A 24427-nucleotide genomic window follows, 5' to 3' on the forward strand; every position below is an offset into this window, starting at 1 on the left:
CAAACTGAAGGGTTAAATTCTTAAAGAAATGCTTGACATCCTTGACAGATCTGCAAACATGTGGATGCAGCTTTTAGAATTTTGAATCTATGAATCAGAAAGCCTTAAAAGTGAGGTCAAATTGAAGCAATAGAATATTATGACATGTTTATTGTAAGGCTTGTTTTACATTTTAAGAGATCATTGAAACTTAGCGGATAAAGTTCAAATTTGCAATGAACTTAAGCTACTTGTTCAGGCCACTTTTTTTTCATCAAAGGGAAGGAATACCTTTACTTTTCTTTTCTTTTTTTTCTTTTTTTTTCTTTTTTTTTAATAGGTAATAAGAGTAATATTATCGATGAAAAAAGGAAAGGAAAACATACAAGGTGTTCATGATGATGAACACAGGAAAGCAAAAACAGACAACAAAGAAAAAGAAATCAAGAGGCTATTCTAAGAGAAGACATAAACTCTGGAAGCAAGGAACAATCCGTAAAACCCTAGCACCGAGACCAATCAAAAAGACTACGTTGGCACAGATCTTTTAACTCTTCCAAAGTCTTCTCCGTGTCCTCAAAAGAACGACGATTTTGTTTCATCCATACAATCCACGTCAAATAGCCTGGAATCCAATTCCAAGTATATGAAGGAAGTATGAATCCCAAGCCAATGATTCCAAAAAAATAACAACCCCACCACAGAGCCTGGCATGACCCATTCAATACCAAAAACCTGAACCCATACAGAGCATACTACACAATGAAGAAGTAGATGGCCCTCAGATTCCCCATTACCGCGGCACATACAACACATATTAAGGATACTAGTTCTAATCATTTAATTAATTTCACGGCCATTTTGACAGCAAATACAACTCACAAGCAAGTCTTATCTAGACACGTTAGAAGGAAATTTCAAGAAACAACTACTTTTTTATATAACTTCCAGTCTGACGATGCATATCAGCTAGCTCAATAAGCCAGCTTTTGATTAGAAGTTCATGTGTCAAATTTACGGTCAAGTTCCTACACGATTTTCCAATTGATAAGCAGCTTTCCCTTTCTTCGGGGAAACAAAAACTGAAAAGTTCATCTTAAACCATGGTCACAAAAGAGACAATGTTTACAATAGGGAATGAAATGAGTAATCCCCTCAAAAAAGAAAGTGCCTCTCTAGTCGGCCCAAAAAAAGTGACTTAAAATACAACTACTTTAATATATATTACTTTGCTCAACTCCCATCCAACTTCTTCCATTGTAAAATAACATACCCATAAAAATTATATAACTATGCTATGTAACTTACCGAAAAAAGAACAATAATACTAATAATAAAAATAAATTACCGATTCCCTTTTTTTTTTTTTTGATGAAAACTCGATAAATTCATTCATAAATTAGGACAAGAGTCCATTGACAGTACATCATACATCAGTTGATCAGCAATAACTGGGGGGGAGTCCTCCACCCAAATTACACTTTCTAAAATTAGTTTGGCTTCTTTAGCCATTACATGCGCAGCTATATTGCTGCTTCTCCCCGTATGGGAGACCTTACATTTATCAAATTTCTTGAGCCACCAGGATACACCTTCAACTATCTTTTGAACAGAGATAGCAGGGGAAGTTACCCCATTAAGAGCTTGGACCATTGCTAGTGAATCACTCTCGATGATAACATCCTTTAATCCTAAATCCCATGCCAACAGAGCACCTTCTTCTACAGCCTTAGCTTCGGCCTCAATTGCACCCAATGGAAAATGCAGTTTCTTACTCATCGCCCCCATGACCTCCCCCTTCGCATTTCTAACAACCACCCCCACACCTGAACTGCCTTGGTCCTTAAATACCGCCCCATCCACATTGACTTTATACCAATTGGGAGGGGGCGGGGACCATTTCTTGGGGGGGGGGGGGGGGCATTTGGTAGAAAATCTCGGAACTCCTCAACATACTTCCGTGCATCCAACGCTATCTCTTTCCCCTGTTTGCCCTTTCCACCGTGCCTAATGACATTCCTGTTGTTCCATAAGCCCCATACCGCAGCAGCAAAAACCTCCCAGTCTTTAACACCCGAGTTTTCTCACAACCACCACAACACATCCACAAAATCCTCCAGGGGTGGGATCCGTGAGGCATTCTTTACTTTCAGGACTTCCCACGTTTCCTTTGCTGTATCACAACTCCATAGAATGTGTCCTGTAGTTTCCTTTTCTCCACAGGTCTCACACTTGTCATCTGTAATAACCTTCCGCTCCATTAGGCTGTGCTTAGTGGGTAGGATATTCCTGCCAGCTCTCCACACCAGGTGCTTGATTTTACTTTGACACTTTAAGTTCCATATATCTTTCCACAGGGCTTGCATTTTGGAGTTGTCAGAGCATTCAGAGCTGAGATTCTTACACCTAGTGTCCTTCAGCAGCTTGTATGCAACTTTGTAGGCACTGTTCACAGAGGAGGTTCCATTCGGAGTTTTTGACCAAACCAGAGAGTCTTCAGGGGCCATGGGGCTTATTGGGATGCCAAGAATAACTTCTACTTCCTGAGGTAAAAAGGAGGTTCTGACCAGGTCAGCGTTCCACCCTCTCCCCTCCTCATCAATCAATCCCGATACCATATCCACTCCTCCTCTAATCTGGACTTTTGGGCTGCTCACCTTGTAAGTGTCGGCCACTGTGAGTGAACATTTCCAGAGCAGTCTTCTAATAATTTTTTTTTGGGTTAAATTTTAATTGTCTTCGGTTAAAAATTAATCTTATAATATCTGGCTTATTGAGATCTTTCCATGCTTTCCTGTTCAGGGATTTTTATCATTCAGAGATTATGAAAATGAATTATGGAAGTAGGAGTCTCCGCTTAGGTGATCCAGACAGCAGCGTAGCACCAGTAATTATTGATAGTGGTAGTTCTTACACATATTTTAAGCCACCAACATATTCTGATTTAGTTGCTTCTGTAAGTGTTTTTATCCACTCCCACCTGAAAAATTCTAGAAATTCCTCTTACATAGTGAATCCACTCATTTTACCGATTATTTATTACCTGTTGATGTAGCTTGAAGAAGTTTCCGGGTTAGGACTCATCCGAGATACGTCAGATTTAACATTGCCGATTTGTTGGAAAGCAGAATCCCCAATCAGGTATGACAGAAATTGTGGTTGATTGTGCTGCACCTGGTATCAGTTTCAAGTATAATAATTGTCATTAGTATAATTTATCTTTTAGCCTTCTCTTAGCCAAGTTATGAATCACTCTCTAAGTTTAGTTATGTTTGTTCCTTCCATGAATATTGTAAAAAAGCAAATGAAAAGAAAGAAAAAGTGCAATAGGTAATGCATCTCTGAATATTCTGAATAAAAGGAAAAGGAGATTAGACTCTTACTGAAAATTTTAAATTCTAAAAGTAAATGTTCTGCTGTTCTGTATACAGTACACTGCTATCACTGACATAACCAGCTAATTATAAAATAGACATTACCAAAATGTTATTGATTTCTCCTCCACCTTAGCCATATCTTCCAATTCCACTGTTGGTGGCCAGCACCACTGCTGTGAATTTCTGCAGTATCAACTTCAATGTCACCGCACATTTTTCATTGCTAGCATCTGCGCCACTGTCAGTATGCCCCTACGTCTCTCTACCACCATCTCCACTACTACTACCATGTTATATGCCTTTACCGTGGATGGAGGTTCCATTAAGATTGAGGAAATCTACAAAAGGCATAATTTATTTGTCTCTCATAAAGCTATAATGTTGCAACTCCTATTACAAAAAAGCAGAAAGATGCATTAATTGTAAAACCTTCCTAAATATTTGCTTGTGAGACAGAGAAGGCTTTTTCCATGATTACTTTAAATAAAATCTTTTATTCTTTTAGGTTTTGATTTTAGAGGTTCACATAAGTTCTTTCTTTTTTTGGGCCGGGGGCAATGCCTGTCATTTGGAGTGAGTGAGGGAGGGTTGAGTTGCCATCATGGTTGGTTCATGATACTGATGATTAAACTTTTCATTCACTAGCATTAAATAGGGAATCGGTAATTTATTTTTATTATTATTTATTATTAGTATTATTGTTCTATATTCGGTAAGTTACTTACCATAGTTATATAATTTTTATGCGTATGTTATTTTAAAATGGAAGAAGTTGGATGGGAGTTGAGCAAAGTAATATATTAAAGTAGTTGTATTTTAAGTCATTTTTTTTGGGCCGACTAGAGAGGCACTTTCTTTTTTGAGGGGATTCCTCATCTCATTCCCTATTGTAAACATTGTCTCTTTTGTGACCATGGTTTAAGATGAACTTTTCAGTTTTTGTTTCCCCGAAGAAAGGGAAAGCTGCTTATCAATTGGAAAATCGTGTAGGAACTTGACCATAAATTTGACACATGAACTTCTAATCGAAATCTGGCTTTTTGAGCTAGCTGATATGCATCGTCAGACTGGAAGTTATATCAAAATGTAGTTGTTTCTTGAAATTTCCTTCTAACGTGCCTAGATAAGACTTGCTTGTGAGTTGTATTTGCTGTCAAAATGGCCATGAAATTAATTAAAATGATTAGAATTAGTATCCATGATAGGTGTTGTATGTGCCACGGTAATGGGGAATCTGAGGACCATCTACATCTTCATTGTGTAGTATGCTCTGTATGGGTTCAGGTTTTTGGTATTGAATGGGTCATGCCAGGCTCTGTGGTGGGGTTGTTATTTTTTTGGAATCATTGGCTTGGGATTCATACTTCCTTCATATACTTGGAATTGGATTCCAGGCTATTTGATGTGGATTGTATGGATGGAACGAAAGTGTCGTTCCTTTGAGGACACGGAGAAGACCTTGGAAGAGTTAAAAGATCTGTGCCAGCGTAGTCTTTTTGATTGGTCTCGGTGCTAGGGTTTTATGGATTGTTCCTTGCTTCCAAAGTTTATCTCTTCTCTTAGAATAGCCTCTTGATTTCTTTTTCTTTGTTGTCTGTTTTTGTTTTCCTGTGTTCATCATCATGAACACCTTGTATGTTTTCCTTTCCTTTTTTCATCGATAATATTACTCTTATTACCTATCAAAAAAAAAAAAAAAAAAAAAGAGGAAAGAAAAGAAAAGTAAAGGTATTCCTTCCCTTTGATGAAAAAAAAGTGGCCTGAACAAGTAGCTTAAGTTCATTGCAACTTTGAACTTTATCCGCTAAGTTTCAATGATCTCTTAAAATGTAAAACAAGCCTTACAATAAACATGTCATAATATTCTATTGCTTCAATTTGACCTCACTTTTAAGGCTTTCTGATTCATAGATTCAAAATTCTAAAAGCTGCACCCATATGTTTGCAGATCTGTCAAGGATGTCAAGCATTTCTTTAAGACTTTAACCCTTCAGTTTGGGAGCACATGGTGGATTGTCTCCACAAAACTTCAAATTCCGCCAGAGGGCTACTTGATTATTAGTGTAAGCAATCATATTCTCTTTCCATCAGATTTTAACTTAAAGTGTTCAAATGTATGGTATTTATAGGCCATTGTGTAACAAGCCTCTCTATTTCTAGGACAAAGGCAAAGTCTGCTTGGGTATCCTTGATGGAAGCAATGTACATGATGGATCAACGATTATACTTGGAGGTATGTTCAGTATTATTAGAAAGAGAATAAAAACTAGCCTTCATTTCACCAAGAATGACCTTGGGGGTGGATGAGGTGGCTTTTAGTATATTAGCCCTCATTCCATCCCCAAGGTCATTTTTGATGAGAAGCTGCTAGAACCAGAGGTGGATTTTGTGAGTTTGGATTCTCTAAAGTTATCACAAAGTTTACTGTTTTCTGTTGGTTTAGGATCTAAAAATCCTTATTTAGTTTTTTGCTAAAAGTGTGCTTAAGTATGCTTGTACCTTGAAAAAAATGAGAAAAAGTGGGAAAATGTGAGATTGTTAACAGGGTGGAGAAAGTAATGAATTGCCCCTTAAGAATTATACATAAGTTTTGCCCCTATTATGATTAGCCTATCACATTATTTATTTAATTACTAGATCCGAATTGGGTGGGTTTGTATTCATTGTGTTGGGAAGATGTTCCGAGTTTTTACGTGAGACCTTGGTATGACATGTCTTGATCATGCAAGCCCAAAAACTTATATAAGTTTAGGTTCAAGTATGTTATATTAAATTCTTGCGGTTATTACTATAATTAATCACTTACACGTGTATACAAATATTTCCACACCGTTTCTTTCTTCCATTTGTTTACAAATTGTTGACTATAGTTGAAATGACCTCTGCAGACATCTCGTTGTGTGGGAAACTGGTCATATATGACAATGTAAAGCATAAAATTGGATGGCAACCATCAGACTGCAACAGGTCACAAAAATTTGAATTAGGATTCGGTGACCAGGTGCAATTCACCTTTCCCTCTCTCACAATTTTTTTTTTACATTTTACTTTTTACTTTTGTTTACTTTTCTCTTAACTCATTTTAATCAATGGTTGAGATTGAAAGTTGCTTGCAACCATCAATCTCAACCATTGATAGCAATTGCACCTGGTGCAATACCTTAGGTATTGCACCGGATCCAAATCCTGAAAATTTAAATCTTTTCGGCTCTTTTGGGGAGGAGGGACTATGTAGCTAGGATGGGACGAAGTAGACCAGCTTCCTTTGTACATACCGGCTTTAAGCTTTTGCTGCTCTTTTTGTTAGGGTATTGCACCGGATCCAAATCCCGAAAATTTAAATCTTTTCAGCCCTTTTGGGGAGAAGGGACTTTGTAGCTAGGATGGGACGAAGTAGACCAGCTTCCTTTGTACATACCGGCTTTAAGCTTTTGCTGCTCTTTTTGTAAATATTCTATGAAGTAGTGTATGTGAACTATGCACGTCTCAACATTCGTCTATGATATATAAGTATGAATGTAAATAAATAAAAATTTTCTGCACCATGGAACGTATTCTGTATGTATTTTGTTACTGATGATGTAAGATATTGTTCTTTAGGATAACATGACATTCGATCCACAGCCATTCCACATTGCAACAAGAATCTGGAAAATATTTAGATGTAATTTTCTGCTTGCTAATTACAAATAAACAGAATTATTTACATATTAATTAATTAATTAATAAGTTTTGTGTTTGTGACTTTGTGTCGAGGTGAGGGTGTTCGATTTTATAGGTATGAGATGAATACGGCTAATTTTTAACACTTGTTTTAATACTTTTAAATCAATAAGGAGTCACTTGGTCTATTTGGCTAATTTTGAAAGTTTGTTTAGACCCTCTAAACCAGATTGTTTAACCTAATTTATTAACCCAGTGATTACTTAGATTAATTTTCAGATCTAGGTTAAACAAAAATATATCATATCATGCAAGGATGCGAAAAAGTAAATAACATCACGATATGATGACCCATGATAACTAATGAAACTAACCGTTTCAAGGTAAAAACCTAGGAGAGAATTTGACCTAGTTATCTCCAAGGTAAACCAAATCCACTATAAGAAAATTGAAGTTTTTACAAAAAATTTAACCTTAAATCAAATGCTACCTCCAGCAGTAACTTACTAACACGACCACGTACAAGCTCCGAATTCACGGGCTCCTTCTCTTCTTGGATTTATAGCATCACAAGCCGCCTTGCTAGTGACTTTGAGATCTCACTTAAAAGTTTTAGATCACCTTCACTTGTTGATCTTGATGCAGCAACTCGTTCTACCAATCTTGATTGTAGTTTTTGCTCCGGTAGATTCTTGTGTAGTTAGAAGGTATAGAACTTCTCAAATCTCATAAAGAGTAACACACAAGTCTTCTTCAGCACCCCAAAACGTGACGAGGGTTTTTCTTTTATATGTAGAGAAGTTTAAGTGAAACCTTAAACATTTTCGCAGGCTTGGGCCTATTTAAAATTCTGCAGAAAAAACTGGACCTGCGATTTGCAATCGGTCGAGCCTAATTCTTGATCGATCGAGAAAGGCAGAACTTTACTTTTCTTTTCTACAAACAGCTGGACTTCAAAACTTGAAACACCCTTATTTTAGCATTGCCTAAACACCTAGAGTAGACATGTTTTGATCTCGATTTGCCAACACAATACAATAAGGATTCTAAATCTTTAGAACCTAACAATCTCCCCCTTTGAGAATGCGTGACAAAACTTACATACAATATGTAATACTTAAATCAATTACCAGCTCAAATACAAGTTATTGCCCTAATACAAATCTTACACAACTACTAACTATTAGTTACTAGAATAGACAGAAGCTATAGAAAGACTTAACTTGTAAATTCCTGAAACATTGAAAACAAATCATAAACGCATGTGTGGAAAATACAGTATAAAATACTAAAACAAGATTTAAACTTTGAAATCACAAAATACATAGATAGATAGTGAACACATCAATATGAATAACCTCATAATCATCAACTATCATAATCAATAACCTCATTACATCAAAGTTTGTGAATGAAAGATAAAATAGATAAATAAACACAATGAATAGTATCCTAATACATCAAAATCTAAAAAAACAGCAAAAAATGAAATGTAAATACATCAAAACTCCCCTTAAACAAAATAAGTCTACTCCCCCTATCTACAAAAAGTCTTAAATCTACCCCCTTTTTTTGTTACAAATTGCCAAAGGCAAAATTAGTCCTCAATGAGCCAACCTCCGTCAACAACTTGTCAAGAAGCTGTCCATGAGCAGCCTGAGTAGTCATGATGGGCTGCATCATAGCTTGGAGTGAAAGTGGAGGAGCAACTGTAGGATCAACGTCCTCAGCATCACCAGCAAGATCCACAGCTACAGACAGATCCACAAAAGTCTCCTTAGTGGCAGGCATAGCTCCAGAGGAAGTAGTAGCATCTCCTCATGGTTTACTAGTAGTCCTAGTGCTTTGCTCAACACTCTTTATCTGTGCCTTTCTCTGTCGAAGATAGATGGCTCCTATAGGGGCAGTAATGTGTACTAACTCTAGGGGAGGAAACTCAGATAAACCTAAAAACCTCAAAATCCTAAAAATGAACATAGGGAAAAATAGCTTTTTACTCTTACTCTTACTCCTATAGATATCTACAATGGTTTGAATAAACATGGACAGAAAACACATAGACCCATCAGTAATGAAGGCATAAAGGAAAGCACAACGCTCAATGGGAACAATATGAACATGGGAAATGGGATAGATGTTGTGACATGTGATTCGTAAGTATAAAGAGTTAAGCTCCGTAAACTCAAAAGAATTGATTCTTGGTTCAAAACCCTAAGAAATAGGATGACCACATAGAAGAGACATCATATCATCCACAGTAGGAAAATCAGTGTATGGGTAAGTGGGTTTACGAACTAAGGGCACTCCTAAAGTCTCAAAAACAATTTGTTTAGTGATGGTAAACTCCTGACCACGGATCTAGGAAGTCAAATAATGACCACTAGTGACCTCAGAATAGATAGAAAGATTAAAGTAAAACTCTCTAATCAAGGCAGCAAGAGGAGGATCAGACAACTCACACAAGGAAACCCAATTCCTAGACACGAAGTTCCTACGTATAGAAGAATCTAGTTCACTCAACACTATCTCCCTCTCACCCCAAATAAACCTATACTTAGTCAAGGTCTCATATCTTTCCTCACACTTAGCTGACAGAAACCTATCTCTATCTCCTAGGGCTGAAATAGAAGAAGAAGACCCAGGGTTCCTATTGGCTATAGATTTGAATTTCCAACCAACTTTAGGAGCCATGACTAAGAATCAGAAAAAGAAAAACAACAAAAAACCAAGGGTAGAATGCATAAGAAGGATTAGGAACAGGATAACATGTAATTTGAAAAACTATATGATGCATGACAATTATACTCATATGATGCATGATCTAATGCTCTTAAACAATCCAAAATCATTACAATTTGAAAAAGGCGAAAACCACATTTTCATCCCTACATTTTCATGTGATTCCATTTTGGTCCCTAACTTTTTTTTCCACCGCTTTTAGTCTCTATCTTGGAAAATGCGTCTCGTTTGTCCCTGCCGTTACATCAGAGACGGAAATTGCATAGGTGGCAAACGGAGTGCATTGTTGGCACACTAAAAGTTGACGTGGCCATTAAAATTATATAAAAAAAAGTTATTTGGCATTAAAAAATGCCACATCTGCATCCAATTTTTTTTAAAAAAAAACTAATTTATCAATTTTAACTAAAAACATAATTAAAAACTAAAAACCAAAAGAATCAAGATCTAAGATCCAAGTGTATCAGGTTTTGTACAGGTGCTAAGCTCATGAGTAAGGTAGGAATTAACTATGGTCAATTGGGAAACAATCTACCATCACCATCAAAGTCAGTGGAGCTTATCAAATCTCTCAAAGCCAAGCTTGTGAAAATCTACGACACAAACCCAAAAATCCTTAACTTCCTCAAACACACAAACATCAAAGTCTCAATCATGTTACCCAACAGACTCATCTCCAACATCTCCTCCAACCAAACCTTGTCCGATCTCTGGGTCCGATCCAATGTCCAACCCTTTTACCCACACACTAAGATCCGATTCCTCCTCGTCGGCAACGATATCATCAGCTCCACCGACAACCCAACCTAGTACAACCTCGTCCCTGCAACCCAGATGTTTCTCAAAAGAAAAAAAAAAGGCTAGATTTAAATACAAGAACAAAATTTTCCTTTTCAGTCTTTCGTCCTCTCCTTTTAATTAAAACCCCATGGTTGAAGATCTATGGCCGAAACCCACCTTGACCGAGATCCGATCTTCTCTCTCTTTAAACCCAGATGGTCATTGTGGTTTGATCTGACTAGCTCATGATTGTGTTTTGGTGTATTTTATTGATAAGAATTGGCTTTGAGTTTTGGTATTTTTGGTTTTTTTTTATTAGACTGTGTTTTGGGTTTTGTTTGTTTTATTATTATTTTTTGATTAAGTATTTTGGGTTTTGTTAGTTGATTGTGTTAGAGTATCTGAGCTTGATCATGGTTTTGTATATGTTTTTGCTTCATAGTTTCGTATATGTTTTTGCTTGTTTGGATGCCAAGAAAATGCAAGAAAAGAGAAGAAAATATTAAATTTCTTATTTTCTGGGCAACCATGTTCTTGGTCCCCAAGAACATGAAGAACGATTATTATTTAAATAATTAAATGATAACTAAAATTTTATTTTATTTTAAAATAAAATAAAATATTTTAAATATTTTTTAATTCTGCCGTTTGTCACCTGTGTAGTTTTCGTCTCTCATGTAACGGCAGAGACAAAAACGAGGCGCGTTTTCCAGGATAGGGGCTAAAAGCGGTGGAAAAAAAAAGTTAGGGACCAAAGTGGGAATTGCGTGAAAATGTAGGAACGAAAATATGGTTTTCGCCTTTGAAAAATTGACAAAGGAAATCTCAAGAATTTCAGAAAATCCCAAATTTGAAAAGCAATCAATTCTCAAAAATCCTTATATTGACAAATTGAACACCACAACAAGTAAATTTCAAGTTATCATAACTCAATTCATCAATGTTAGAAACCAATTTCACTCAATTTTGCTCAATTTCACAAAATCCCCAATTTCTCACGAACTAAGAACCCTAATTTCGAAATTTTCAAATAAACTCAAAAATTTTGAAATTAAAGCATGTGAATCATGTTTAAATGATGCATGAACAAAAACCCATGGTTCAATATTGAACAAAAATCCTATTTTCATCAAAAACCCCAAAATTGTAATGTGCGTAAATCCTTATAAAATTCATGAAAAATGCATGTAGATAAAGAAAAGAGTCTTACCTTATGTAGATAAAGAAAACCTTTAAAGCTTTGACCACAAAAGCAATTTTTTTTTGAGAAGAGGGATTGAGAGAGGAATTGAAGAGATAGAAAAAAAACTCTTTTGAAAAAGTCAGATCTGATTCCCTTTTGTTTTTTAAAATCCGAAATCCGATTAGTCGAGAGGAATTGAGCAAAAATCGAAAATCACATGAAAACATGCTCGACTAATCGAAAGGAATCGGCCAGGAATCGAGGGAACCTAAGGCTTTTAAAAGAAAAAGCCATTTTTCTCGTTCACATTTCGATCGGTCGAATTTCAAAGAAACAAAAATTTTGAAAAATCTTGGAAATTTTTTTTCTGCAGAATCATTTGAAAAACTGTTTTTATGATATGACATGAATGTTCACGACTTCAAATGATCTTCAAATCCAAAATTTTCAAAAAGAAATTCAACTGTATCAATTTTCCTCCCTCTTTTCTTTTCTCACGCCCCAAAGATGTATTAAACACTTCAAGAAATTTAATTTTGGTAGGCTACAAAACATAACACACAATCACATGTACCATATTTAATAAAGTTTTGTTTGTGGTGTGTGCAACTAGCAAGTGCATGAGATACTGACAAGGTAACATGTAAACAAAGAATAAACACACTTTCTACATTATCCATCACATAAGTTTGAAAGTGACTATCTCCTAAAGAATTTCATCATATAACTCTCACATCTCCTAGAAAACACGCTTGCAACCATGTATAAATTTTTTTTTTATTCTTTTCTTTTGAAGCATATTATTTTATTTTATTTTTTTGTTTTTGATTTTGCTTTTTGCTTCTTTTAACTAATGTATAGTAACACTTTAAGAATTTTGTTGTGCAAGTGTTACATCTAACTGAGCACGACTTTTATGATTTGCACACAGGTGTTCATGATTGGTGAGTAACAATGGTGAGATGTTTATTTATGCCTTTCTCTTAGGATTTTTTAGTTCTTGCAATTAAAAGAATGTGATTTCAAAATCAAGAGCATGTGTTTAAAAACTATAAACAACTCACACAATATAAGCATTACATAGCACAAACTAACAAAGTTCAGAAAAATAAAACTCATCAAAGTTAAACAAGGTACACAGTCATGAGATGTAAATTTCATAGGCCAACCTCAATTACACATCTTGAAGATGCATAATACAAAAACCTTTCTCCTTTTTTTTTATTAATATTTTCTGATTTTTTTTTTTTTTGGATTTAAAAAAAAATTGAAAAACATAAAACAAAACAAACCTAGAATGCAATGTATGAATGTTATGCAAATGCAATCTTAAAGAAAAACAATTTTGGTCACAAGAGATAGAAAATATTAACACAAGGACCATGTCATACAGACTCACTGAGGTTGAGTCTTTTGCATCCAGAAGAGTCTAGATGCAAACTTGGAGTTGGGATTTGTCTTAATTTCAGCTCCAGTATTGGTATAAAGGTTAAGAACCTTTGCCAACTCATGAATAAGTGCAACAGGATCTTGTGCTTTTGGCACATGCACTTTTTGTTTGGGAGATTGCTTTAAAGCTTGCAATTTAAAGCAATTTGGTCTAGTATGCCTAGCTCTACTACAAAAGTGACAAAACCACTGAGGTTTGTGGTTTTTCTTGCTTCCAGATTGATTAGACTTTTAGATTCAAACTCACTCAAATCTACTCTAGTTCTTTTGGAAGTAGGAGAAACTTCCTTATGAACCTTAACACCTGAAAGAGTTTGACGAACAATAGAAGATGATGTAGCAGGTACAAACTTAGGAGGATTCACTACAGTATTAGATCCATTCTCAACAAACCCTAGACCAGTCTTATCAGAAACAGACTTTTGAACATGTAACATCTCATCTAGTTTAGAGGTAGAAGTTCTATTTATTTGTTCTCTAGCAACAGATAATTTTAGTTCTAAACTTTTGACTTTTTAAAGCAAAGATATGTTATCAATCTTAACAGAGTTCAAGAGTTCATTAGCATCAAACAACTTTAGCAGCAAATTCTTCTTTTCTTGTTCAAGAGTGTTTATCTTTTTCAAACCCAATTCAACACTCATAGTATCTTTAGCTGCTATCTTACAAAGCTTGTTGTAAGCTTCCTGCAAATCTGCATTTTTAGAGAGTTCCCCATCATAAGGGTTCTCATCAGCAGTTTCAAGTTCACTTACTACAGCAGTAGCAGTGAAAGTCATAAAGTTTCCTTCTTGATCACTTTCAGACTCATGATCAGAAACTTCATCATCACTCAAAGTAACAGTTATAACCTTATCTTTTGACTTCAAGAAGGTTGGACACTTAGATTTCATATGACCATAGCCTTGACAACCATAACACTGTTGTCCCAAAGAATTATTTGAGGATTAACTTACTCTTTCTTTAGATTTATCAGCATTATTGTTTTTAGCAGTGTCATTCTTCTTAACATTCCTAAAATCAGCAGTATTTCTATTTCTTGCCTTCTTATTATTGTTTCTCAGAAAATATCTAAAATCTTGGCAAGATAAGCTATCTCAGTAGATGAGAGTTCATTATCAAATCTATAATCTTCAACATCATCAACAGTTTTTAAAGCCATAGATTTGGATTTATTAGTTTTTGGTAAATCAGATTCATAGGACTGAAGAGATCCTACAAGTTCATCTACAGAGAAAGAGTCAACATCTTTATTTTCAGTTATGGTAGTTACTTTGGGTCTAAAATCCTCAGTCAAAGATCTAAGAATTTTTCTAACAATTTTAGGTTGATCATCGACTTCACCCAAATTAAAAGCAGAATTAACAATATCACTCAATTTAGCATAGAATTCATCAAAAGACTCATCTTTAGACATTCTAATACATTCAAATCTAGATGTCAACTGCTACAGTTTATTAATTTTTACTGTCTTAGTGCCTTCATGCACTGTTTGCAAGATGTTCCATGCAGTGTGAGCAATCTCCACGTTTGAGATTCTCTTAAATTCTTCCATAGAAACAATATTGAATATCGCATTCATAGCCTTGCTATTAAAGCTTCATGCTTCCTTTTGGGCGGTAGTCTATTCACGAATAGCAGTGGTTGGTCTTTCCTAACCGTTCTCAACAGATAGGCATACTCTTTCTATTTGGATATGTGCCCTTTAAATTCTATCGCATGATGCTATGTATGACATTATGTATAATATTATGTTGTGATTAATAATTTTTTTTAATTATTATTATCTAAAATAATGGTAACATGAATATTTAGACATTATCATATAATCCATGAGATGCATAGTATGTGATTTAGTCACAGAAGATATAAATCACAAGTTCTTTGTAAACTCAGAATTTTAGTTTGTAATCGGTGATGAAATTGGGTATTTCATCCGCGAAGACTATAACATATCAACTAAGATGATTTTTCTTGATCATGAAAGTGGAGACTTCTAGTTGATATGTTGATATGTTTTAAGTGTTAATACATATTGAACTGGACCACTGTGAGATTTATTATTCTACTAACGACTGTCAAATGAATAATAAATCTCACGACTTCTGTTTACATGAACTCTCAACTCTGAGAAAATAATGAACCTAATCGTGAAGTGTAGGTTGCTTTGATATATCAGGAGTGAGATCTAAAATTACAATCAAAACCTCAGTATGTTGGGCAGCCACATTTAATGTTGAAGGAACATATATTCTCTAGATGGAATTCATAATCTCTTAATGGAGATATAAAATATTCCATTGAGAAAAGTTTAATGGGTTTGGTTATTCAGAGTGTTAGGCCTAACCACTTTAGTAAGAAGTTACTAAAGTATATATTTATGAAATTGGATTTCATAAATATATGATGAATAACTTAAAGAATTAAACCCGGTACTCAAGGATTAAGATGTAGTAATCTTCAAAGTGGCAGTCAATATTTATGACTTTGTATTACTACGAATATTTTAATGAAGGGGTTGAATGTATAATAAAGTCTTGAGATATAATTTATTAATAAGGCCTAGAGTGCAATTGTATTTATATAGTGGTATTAAATATAATTAATAGTAATTTTGGGCTTGTCAAGAGTTGATAGAAAGGCCAAAAACCCATTGGAGTTAGTGTCTTATTTGTCCCTTTTGGTCCCACTCCAAGCCACATACTAAAGCTCAATTAAAATGACCCAAAAGGTTAGCCCAATTAGACAATCAGTTATATATAAGGAGAGAAACATACAAAATTTTGTAATGTAAGGTATGAAAATGGTGTGTATGTGAGTGTAACCTAGTCTCTTATTCTCCCTTATTCACATACGTATAAACTGATTGAGAGACCACACTTCTTGGGCATAAGTGGAATTGGAGTGAAGATTAAAAGTGTTCCCAAGTACTTCTAATATTTGGTTTTGGATTTCACCGCACCAAGGTACACTCTCTTGTTCTTAAATTATGAAATTTACATAGTACATGTTATCAATTGCGAATGAAGTAAATTTTTGTTAATTTTCCGCTGTGTATAATTTTTATGTGATACAAACTATGTTTTTCCTACACTTTCATCAATAGATTTCAAGAAAGCTTTCGTCCTATCTTTTCAATAAGCATAGTTATTTCTATCAAAGTGTTGGGGGGATCACAAGAGAATGACCGTGTTCCATGATAGCAGGGGTCAAGGATCAACTCTAGCTAAAAATATCTATAAACAAGAGCTAACCTGCTCTGATACCAATTGAAAGTTCATTTAGACTCCTTAAACCAGATTGTTTAACCTAATTTATTAACCAAGTAATTACTTAGATTAATTTTCAGATTTAGGTTAATGTATATGTTGGCAAACCATGATCAAAACATTTAGTCTAGGTTTAGACTTGCTCAAAGTTTGGTTTAAATTAAGTTTGGAATCGAGTAATTGCAAGAAATTACTATTCAATTCTTGCAAGGCTCGATCGATCGAAAGTCACATATCAGCAAATGTAAAAAGGTCATAACTTATCCGTTTGAAGCCTAAATTACGATCCGTTTTTTCTAGTATCTAAAAGACATCATAAGCTAACCCTAGAGAGGTTTTTCAGAGTTTTTTAGAGAGATTAGAGTGCATCTTGTGCTTCTTTTGTAGATCTAGGGTTTTGTACCCAAAAGCTCTCTAAAGTCTTCTACCGGTGTTATTCCTTGAAGAATCTCAAGATCCAGTGTTGTAGAAGTTGCTGCATACAAGATCAATGTCTAAGGAGATCCAAAACCTTTTAGTGAAGTCTCAAAGTCATAAGTGGGTGCTTGTGTTGCAAATGCCTAATAGAGAAGAAGTCCGTGGATTCGGAGCTTGCACTTGGTCGTGTCAGTAAGTTTTACATGTGGTAGCAATAGGATGTTAGTGGTCTAAGTCTTATTGTAAACTTCAATTCTCTATAGTGGATTTGCTTTTTACCTTAAGGATAGCTAGGTTAAATCCTCCCCAGGTTTTTTACCGGTTAGGTTTTCTTGGGTTATCATATCGTTGTGTTCTTTATATTTTCGCATATGTACACGGTGTGATTTGATTGTGTTAACCTAGATTTGTTTAATTTATGTAAGTAATCACTTGGCTAAATAACTAGGTTAAATAACTGTGTTTAAGGGGTCTAAAACTTTTCATAAACCAAATCCACTATAAGAGAATTGAAGTTTTTATAAAAGATTTAACCCTAAATCTAATGCTACCTCTAGTAGTAACTTACTAACACGACCACGTGCAAGCTCTGAATCTACAAACTTCTTCTCTTCTTGGATTTATAGCAACACAAGCCGCCTTGCTTGTGATTTTGAGATCCTACTCAAAGGTTTCTAATCACCTTCACTTGTTGATCTTGATGCAGCAACTAGTTCTACCTATCTTTGATTGTAGTTTTTGCTCTAGTAGATTCTTGTGTAGTTAGAAGGTACAAAACCTCTCAAATCTCACAAAGAGTAACACTCAAGTCTTCTTCAGCACCCCAAAACGTGGCTAGGGTTTTTCTTTTATATGTAGAGAAGTTTAAGTGAAACCCTAAATGTTTTCGTGGGCTTGGACCTGTATAAAATTTTGTAGAAAAAACTAGACCTATGATTTTCGATTGGTTGAGCCTAATTTTTGATCGGTCGAGAAAGGTAGAACTTTACTTTTCTTTTCTGCAAACAGATGGACTTCAAAACTTGAAACACCCTTATTTAAGCATTGCCTAAACACCTAGACTAGACATGTTTTGATTTCGGTTTGCCAACACAATACAATAATGATTCTAAATATTTAATTCTAAATCTTTAGAACCTAACAAATTTGCACATTGGTATTTTATTAATTACTTAATTTGTCATTTAAAAATTATATTGGATAAATATATTTATGATTGTTAAGCAAGTAATGACATGAATAATTAATAGGATTAATTTGTAATGACTATTGGTTAGGAAAATTAGGCCTGTCCAGACCCATCTGAGACCCGACCCATCCAGAGGACCCGACCGGTGACCGATTTGAAATCGGCTAACTCGACTATTTCGGCAGTTGGTCTTCTCCACCAGAAACCAACTCCGGTGGGTCGGTTTTGGTTTCTATCCCCCCAAAACCCAAAAAACCTAAACCGACTAGAGAAAAACCCAGATTCCGGCTAGAAACCCAGATTTCGGTGAGAAAAATTCTAGAATCCGGCAAAAAAAACCCAGATCTCGGCCAAAAAACCCAGATTCAAGTGATATTTCACGTAGATTTGGTGAGATTTTGACTGGATCTAGCAAAATCTCATCAAATTCGCTGAGATTACCGCCGGATATGGCGAAATCTCATAGATTCCGGTGAGATTTTCACTGGATCTGGGTTTTTTTCACTGTTTTCTCGAGTTTTCTTTGATCTACGACGCCGATCAACCTTCCCGCCACCTATTGAAGTCTGATATGCCCGACCCGTTTACTCCGGCGGTTGGCGGCTGGTGAGATTTTCCAAAACCCAATTCCATCGGGTTGGTTTCGGGTTGGGGACAAACCTAACCCAGACCGACCCATGGACAGCCCTAAGGAAAATGAACATGAATTTGAACTATTTATAATCCGTGTTTAAGTAGGTCAACTTGTTTTGAGAGCAATATATATATATTTCTATTTTTTATTGACTTGCTTATCTCATGTTGTGTTTGTGGGTTGTATCAAACACTGCCACCTTTCCACTTGTCGATCCTATGCACTCTACACACCAAATTGTCTCTTGGTCTTATGATGAACATGCACCAGAAATAATAATCATGTACTCCAATCAAGAAAATCACCAATCAAAACCATGGTTAACGTAAGATAGTTGAGCCCAAACTCATAATTAGATGTACAATCTCTCATGTACCATTGCCTAAATCTTTTTGTGGTGAGATATTGAGGACCGTTGTTGATTTGATCAATCTCGTTGCTAGTTCCTTAGGATGGTAATATTCCTTAAAGAGTTGGGTTAGGGAAAGATGTTTGTTTTGAGCACTTGAGAGTGTTTTATTGTAGAGCCTCTGTTCATATTCCAAAAAATTAGATGTCTAAGTTTGATAGAAAATCAAAATAGTACATCTTCCTAGGTCATGCACATTGTTAGGGACATTTTTATGTAATTGGCTAATCCTTTGACAAAATGCACTTTACTTTTAATTGGGTAGATTTGGGATGGGTTTAAGACTGATGGAAAATTACATGTTTGTATCGCATACAAAACATACGCAGCAGAAAATTAATAGATCTACTTCATTCGCAATTGATAACTTGTACCATGTAAATTTCAGAATATAAGAACAAGAGAATGTACCTTGGTGTGATGAATTTCAAAACAAAGATTAAAAGTACTAGGGAACACTTTTAATTTTCACTCCAATTCCACTAATGCTCAAGAAGTGTGCTCTCTCAATCAGTTATATGAATTTGTTCAAGAGAGAATGAGAGAGTGTCTAACACTCACATACACACCATTTCATGTTTTTCATCTTAAAATTTTGTATGTTTATCTCCTTATAATTGATTATCTAATTGGGCTAGCCTTTAGGGCATTTCTTATTGGACTTTAGTATATGGCTTGGAGTGAGACCAAAAGGGACCAATAAGACACTAGCTCCAATAGGCCTTGGGCTTTTCTGTCAACTCTTGACAAGTTCAAAGTTACCATTAACTATATTTAATACCACTATATAAATATAGTTGCACTTTAGACATTTTTTATAAAATTATATCCCAAGACTTTATTATAAACACTACCCCTTAATAAAATATTCGTAGTAATACAAAGTCATAAATGTAGACTGCCACTTTGTAAATTACTACATCTTAATCCTTGAATATACGATTTAATCCTTTAAGTTATTCATCATATATTTATGAGATCCAATTTCATAAATATATAACTCAGTAACTATTTACTAAATTAGTTAGGCTTAGCATTCTGAATAACAAACCCATTAAACTTATCTCAAGGGAATATTTTGTATCTCAAGGGAATATTTTGTATCTCTAGGGAATATTTTGTATCTCTGTTAAGAGACTATGAATTCTATCTTGAGAATATATGTTCCATCAACACTAAATGTGTTTGCCTAACATACTGAGGTTTTGACCATAATTTTAGATCTCACTCTTGATATATCAAAGCAACCTACACTTCATGATCAGGTCTATTATTCTCTCAGGATTAAGAGTTCATGTAAATATAAGTTATGAGATTTATTATTCAATTGACAGTCATTAGGAGAATAATAAATCTCACAGCGGTTCAGTTCAATATGTCTTAACTCTTAAAACATATTAACATACCAACTAGAAGTCTCTACTTCCATGATCAAGACAAATCATCTTAGTTGGTATGTTATAGTTTTCGCAGATGAAATGTCCAATTTCATCACTAACTACGAACTACAATTCTGAGTTTATAAAGAACTTGTGATTTGTATCTTCTGTGACTTTTCACATAAATCACATACTATGCATCTCATGGACTATATGATAATATTCAATATTCATGTTACCATTATTTTAGATTATAATAAAACAACTTTATTAATACAACATTAAGTCATACATAATGTCATACATAGCATCATACAATAGGATTTAGGGGAACTAATTCTAACAAAGAATTCAAGAAACATGTTGTTCAAGTCAAGTGCTAAAGCCATAAAGATTTGACCAAGAAACAAGTGAAAAAAAGCTGTTCATTAAAACTCGACAGGTATCTCGACAAAATCCTTTCTATCGAGATTTAATATTGAAACTTGACAGAAGCTCGACACAAGCTGTTTCTGTCAAGACTTACGAAATCAGAATTTTCAGATCTAATTTTCGGCCCATGTTGAAATATTTGTATAGGATTTCTTTTCTCATAACCCTAGACATATATAAGGTTTATTTTAAAGGCCGTCACTAGGTGATGCCAAGAGAATACAAGCAGATAGTGACCTAGTTCATTTCTCTGTAGAAGCTGCTGCGTCTTTACATCAAGGATTTTGTAACCAAAGAGCTTCCTGATCTTTATTGTTGATGAACTGAAGAACTTTGCAGCCAATATCTTCTTCAAGTTGCTGGAGTTAGTCACGTACTAGGATCTGTGTATTGTTGGTTAGTCACGTACTGAGATTCGTGCATTGAACGGAAAGATTGCTACTACAATACAAGTCCAATTAGGTATTGGGGTAAAGGTTTAATTTTAGGTTGGTATTTTGGGATAGGCCATAAGGTTGGTAAGATTCTTTATACTTGTGACCGCTTGTGATTGATAATAATGGATTTTTGAGAGTGGTGACCTTAATTTCCGTTGCATTTAGTATAATTGGTGATTTGTTTATGCTGCCACGTCATTGCATGTAATTTGATCTAATTAATTCATTAATTAATTTGCAAGGAGTCAATTCATTTTTTCCGTAACACACATGAAGAATTTGGGTACAAATTAAGGGACATGGTTGATAAGAAAATCGTTTAGACTTTAGAGGCAAATCTTTTGGATTTGTTTTTGAGTAATAAATATTAAGAATATTACAAAATTTACTATATAGGTCATATAAATTGAAATGTCACCAATCACAATATACAAGTAATTTAAATTCACATTTATTATTTTGTTCAAGTGTCATAAATCACATTCATTACAACATTGTTTTGTAGTTTTTGGTAATAGCTTTCACATTTTCAAAAGAAAAAAAGAATTAATAGAAATTCAATCCAATCACAATCAGTCATATTAAAATGTAAGAATACTGGATTAAAAAAAAAATTATAATATAGAACAAGAAATAAATATTATTTAACGGATAATGAAATATAAAGAGACCAATTAATAATACTCCCTTATTGAAATAAATATTATTTAATTGATATTGAAATATAAAAAAGCCAATTAATAGCCGAAGTGACTTAATATCATGTGGCACCACCTTCAAATCTTCGAATAAATCATCCTCAGCTCTTTCTAGAAAAACAAAGAATAAAACCCCATTAAAACACACCAAATAGGAGAAATTAACAAAATAAGATAGTAGTTCGTTTATAAGTTTAATCAAGTAGGCGATAAGTTGGTATGGCGAGCAAGGTATTGGCTCTTGGCATTGTTAACCCATCCTTCTCCTCCGTGTCTAGGTCATTAGGCAACGTGCCATTAGGTAGCTCCCAGTGAAAGAAATGCACTAATTGAGCTACAATATATTTGACATTTGTAATGCCTAATAGCATTCCAGGACACCCTCTTCGACCAGACCCAAATAGGAGAAGCTGGAAGTCACGTCCCTTAATATCTACTAGCATTTAACCTGCGCAATGTGCGGGGTCATTTTACTTATTAGAAGACAATGAAATATATTAAAATTCTTATGGGGCATGTATAATTTAACTGATTGTTAAAATAAACCAACGTTAAACTGTTAAACTTTATTTACAGCAATAATATTTTATAACAATTCTAAAAAAGCTGTATAGAACAACCTAACATAAAACTTATATACATCAAAAATCAATAGACATATACAAATGTTATAATGAATTAAAGAATCAATTCCAAATGTAAGATAAATATATATGGTACAAACATATAAATATAAGGTTTGTCAAGCAAGATGAGGTTTGGGAAGAAAAAAAAAAAGTCTATCTATATCTTGTGATAATGATGAAGACACAGCAGGTATTAGGGTAATTTCTATCTTCACCTTCTGATCATGATGAAAATGCAACCACCAACAACCTATTATGATATAGCACATCAAGAAAAATAATTAATAAATCAACCAAAGATTAAAACATACACACGGACACATAAACAAAACATAACTCTCACTAAAGTGTTTTAACTTCCTTAGACAATGTGGCTCAAGTCACAGCAAACCCTTACATTTAAATTAATGGGGATAAAACCCAAAAACTATGACACTTCATAGAAAAGATTGAATAATTATAAAAATGGAAAATAAATTGAATCGAAATTAAGTCAAATAATTTTTTTCACAGCAAATTTAGTAAAGAAAATTGAATATAGCACATACACAGCACTGAAAGAGTGAAAAGTAAAAACAAAGATAGAGGGAAATATACATTAAGTTTGAATTATAACACATCCTAGAAAAGAAAATTGTCAAAAAAAGAAAAAAAAAAAAAAGCCTTCAAAAGATCCAAGTTCAATCAAACAAAACTATCAATTTATATAAGCAGAAAAGCTGACATGGTAACTTCGCTTTTTTACTTAGCATCAAAACAAAACAATTAATTATAAAATTCAAAGGTTACTCCAAAAGAATAAGGCCTAAAGCCTCGTCCTTGGACTTGCTCATAATACAACAATACATATAATTAATAGAAATAAAGAAATGCACTTACTAAAATAAAAAAGAAGTTCTACTTATTAAAATCTTTCAAATACTTTATTCCTTGCTTAATGATTTCCTGCTTCATCTCTAAATCTTGTAGGTCCAAAGTTGTTAACAACCATGCCTTTGAACATTGCATTTAATCTCATAATTTCTTCATCGGCTAAACATAAATTAAATATCATCAGCCAATGTAAAAAATATTCCCAAACCTAGAAAAGCTTACATAATGCAAGTTCAATCTTGACCAAGGAAAATCCAATAAATAAGAAAAAAAAGTAAAAATAAACATGATATGATAAAAATTCTAAGATAGCTAGGTTATATTTATACACACAAAAGTAAAAGTAATATTTTAGCCTAGTTATATTTATACATGTAAATTATAAAGCAAAAAAAATTAGTAACAATAATTAGTTTAGAATATTTGCAATTGCCTTTGATAATCACATGCTTCAATCTATTATATAATTCAGTCTTCAATATACATTGGTTAATGGTTACACACCCACATAAGTCAATTTTTTTTAATACATGTGTGTGCATCAACATGTAATTGTTGAAACAATCGGCCACCATAAACCAAAGTGTAAAATCATCTTCACGTTTGCAAGAACCTTTTCTATCATCCATATTTAACTAAAGAGAAAAATCACATAATATTCATAAAATTTTAAAATAAATATAGTAAGAAGCACAAAGTTTGACTACAAACTCGCTTATAACCAAGTCTACAACTCCCACTAAAAAAATTAACATATTTACATATTTTGAAAATTGAACTGTTGGATTGCATATTTTTTATGTTTTTAACACGCATGTCAAATTTCATACCAATTAAATTTACAATTCAATATGAAAAGAAAACTGTAAAATAAGAAAAAATGACCCTTGAATA

General features: G+C 34.0%; 2 protein-coding genes and 1 pseudogene across 2 annotated transcripts; 1 reads left to right on the forward strand and 2 right to left on the reverse strand.

Annotated features, from left to right (window-relative positions):
• Positions 1–1371: 1371 nt before the first annotated feature.
• Positions 1372–1767, reverse strand: LOC142632694 (uncharacterized). The gene has a single exon (XM_075807059.1). The coding sequence runs from the start codon at positions 1765–1767 to the stop codon at positions 1372–1374; it is 396 nt and encodes a 131-aa protein (XP_075663174.1).
• Positions 1768–1941: 174 nt separating this feature from the next.
• On the forward strand, positions 1942–6901 carry LOC142632041 (aspartyl protease APCB1-like). The gene is made up of 7 exons (XM_075806464.1): positions 1942–2639; positions 2782–2935; positions 3035–3120; positions 5305–5419; positions 5517–5589; positions 6245–6357; positions 6664–6901. Exons 2-7 carry the CDS (start codon positions 2804–2806, stop codon positions 6736–6738), a joined length of 594 nt encoding a protein of 197 aa, XP_075662579.1. The 5' UTR covers positions 1942–2639; positions 2782–2803; the 3' UTR covers positions 6739–6901.
• A 15102-nt stretch (positions 6902–22003) lies between these two features.
• LOC142632161 (cytochrome P450 CYP736A12-like) overlaps positions 22004–24427 on the reverse strand; it is a 29009-nt pseudogene continuing 26585 nt past the window's right edge.

The sequence above is a fragment of the Castanea sativa genome, chromosome 4, assembly GCF_040712315.1.
Source record: "Castanea sativa cultivar Marrone di Chiusa Pesio chromosome 4, ASM4071231v1".
NCBI classification, from domain to species: domain Eukaryota; kingdom Viridiplantae; phylum Streptophyta; class Magnoliopsida; order Fagales; family Fagaceae; genus Castanea; species Castanea sativa.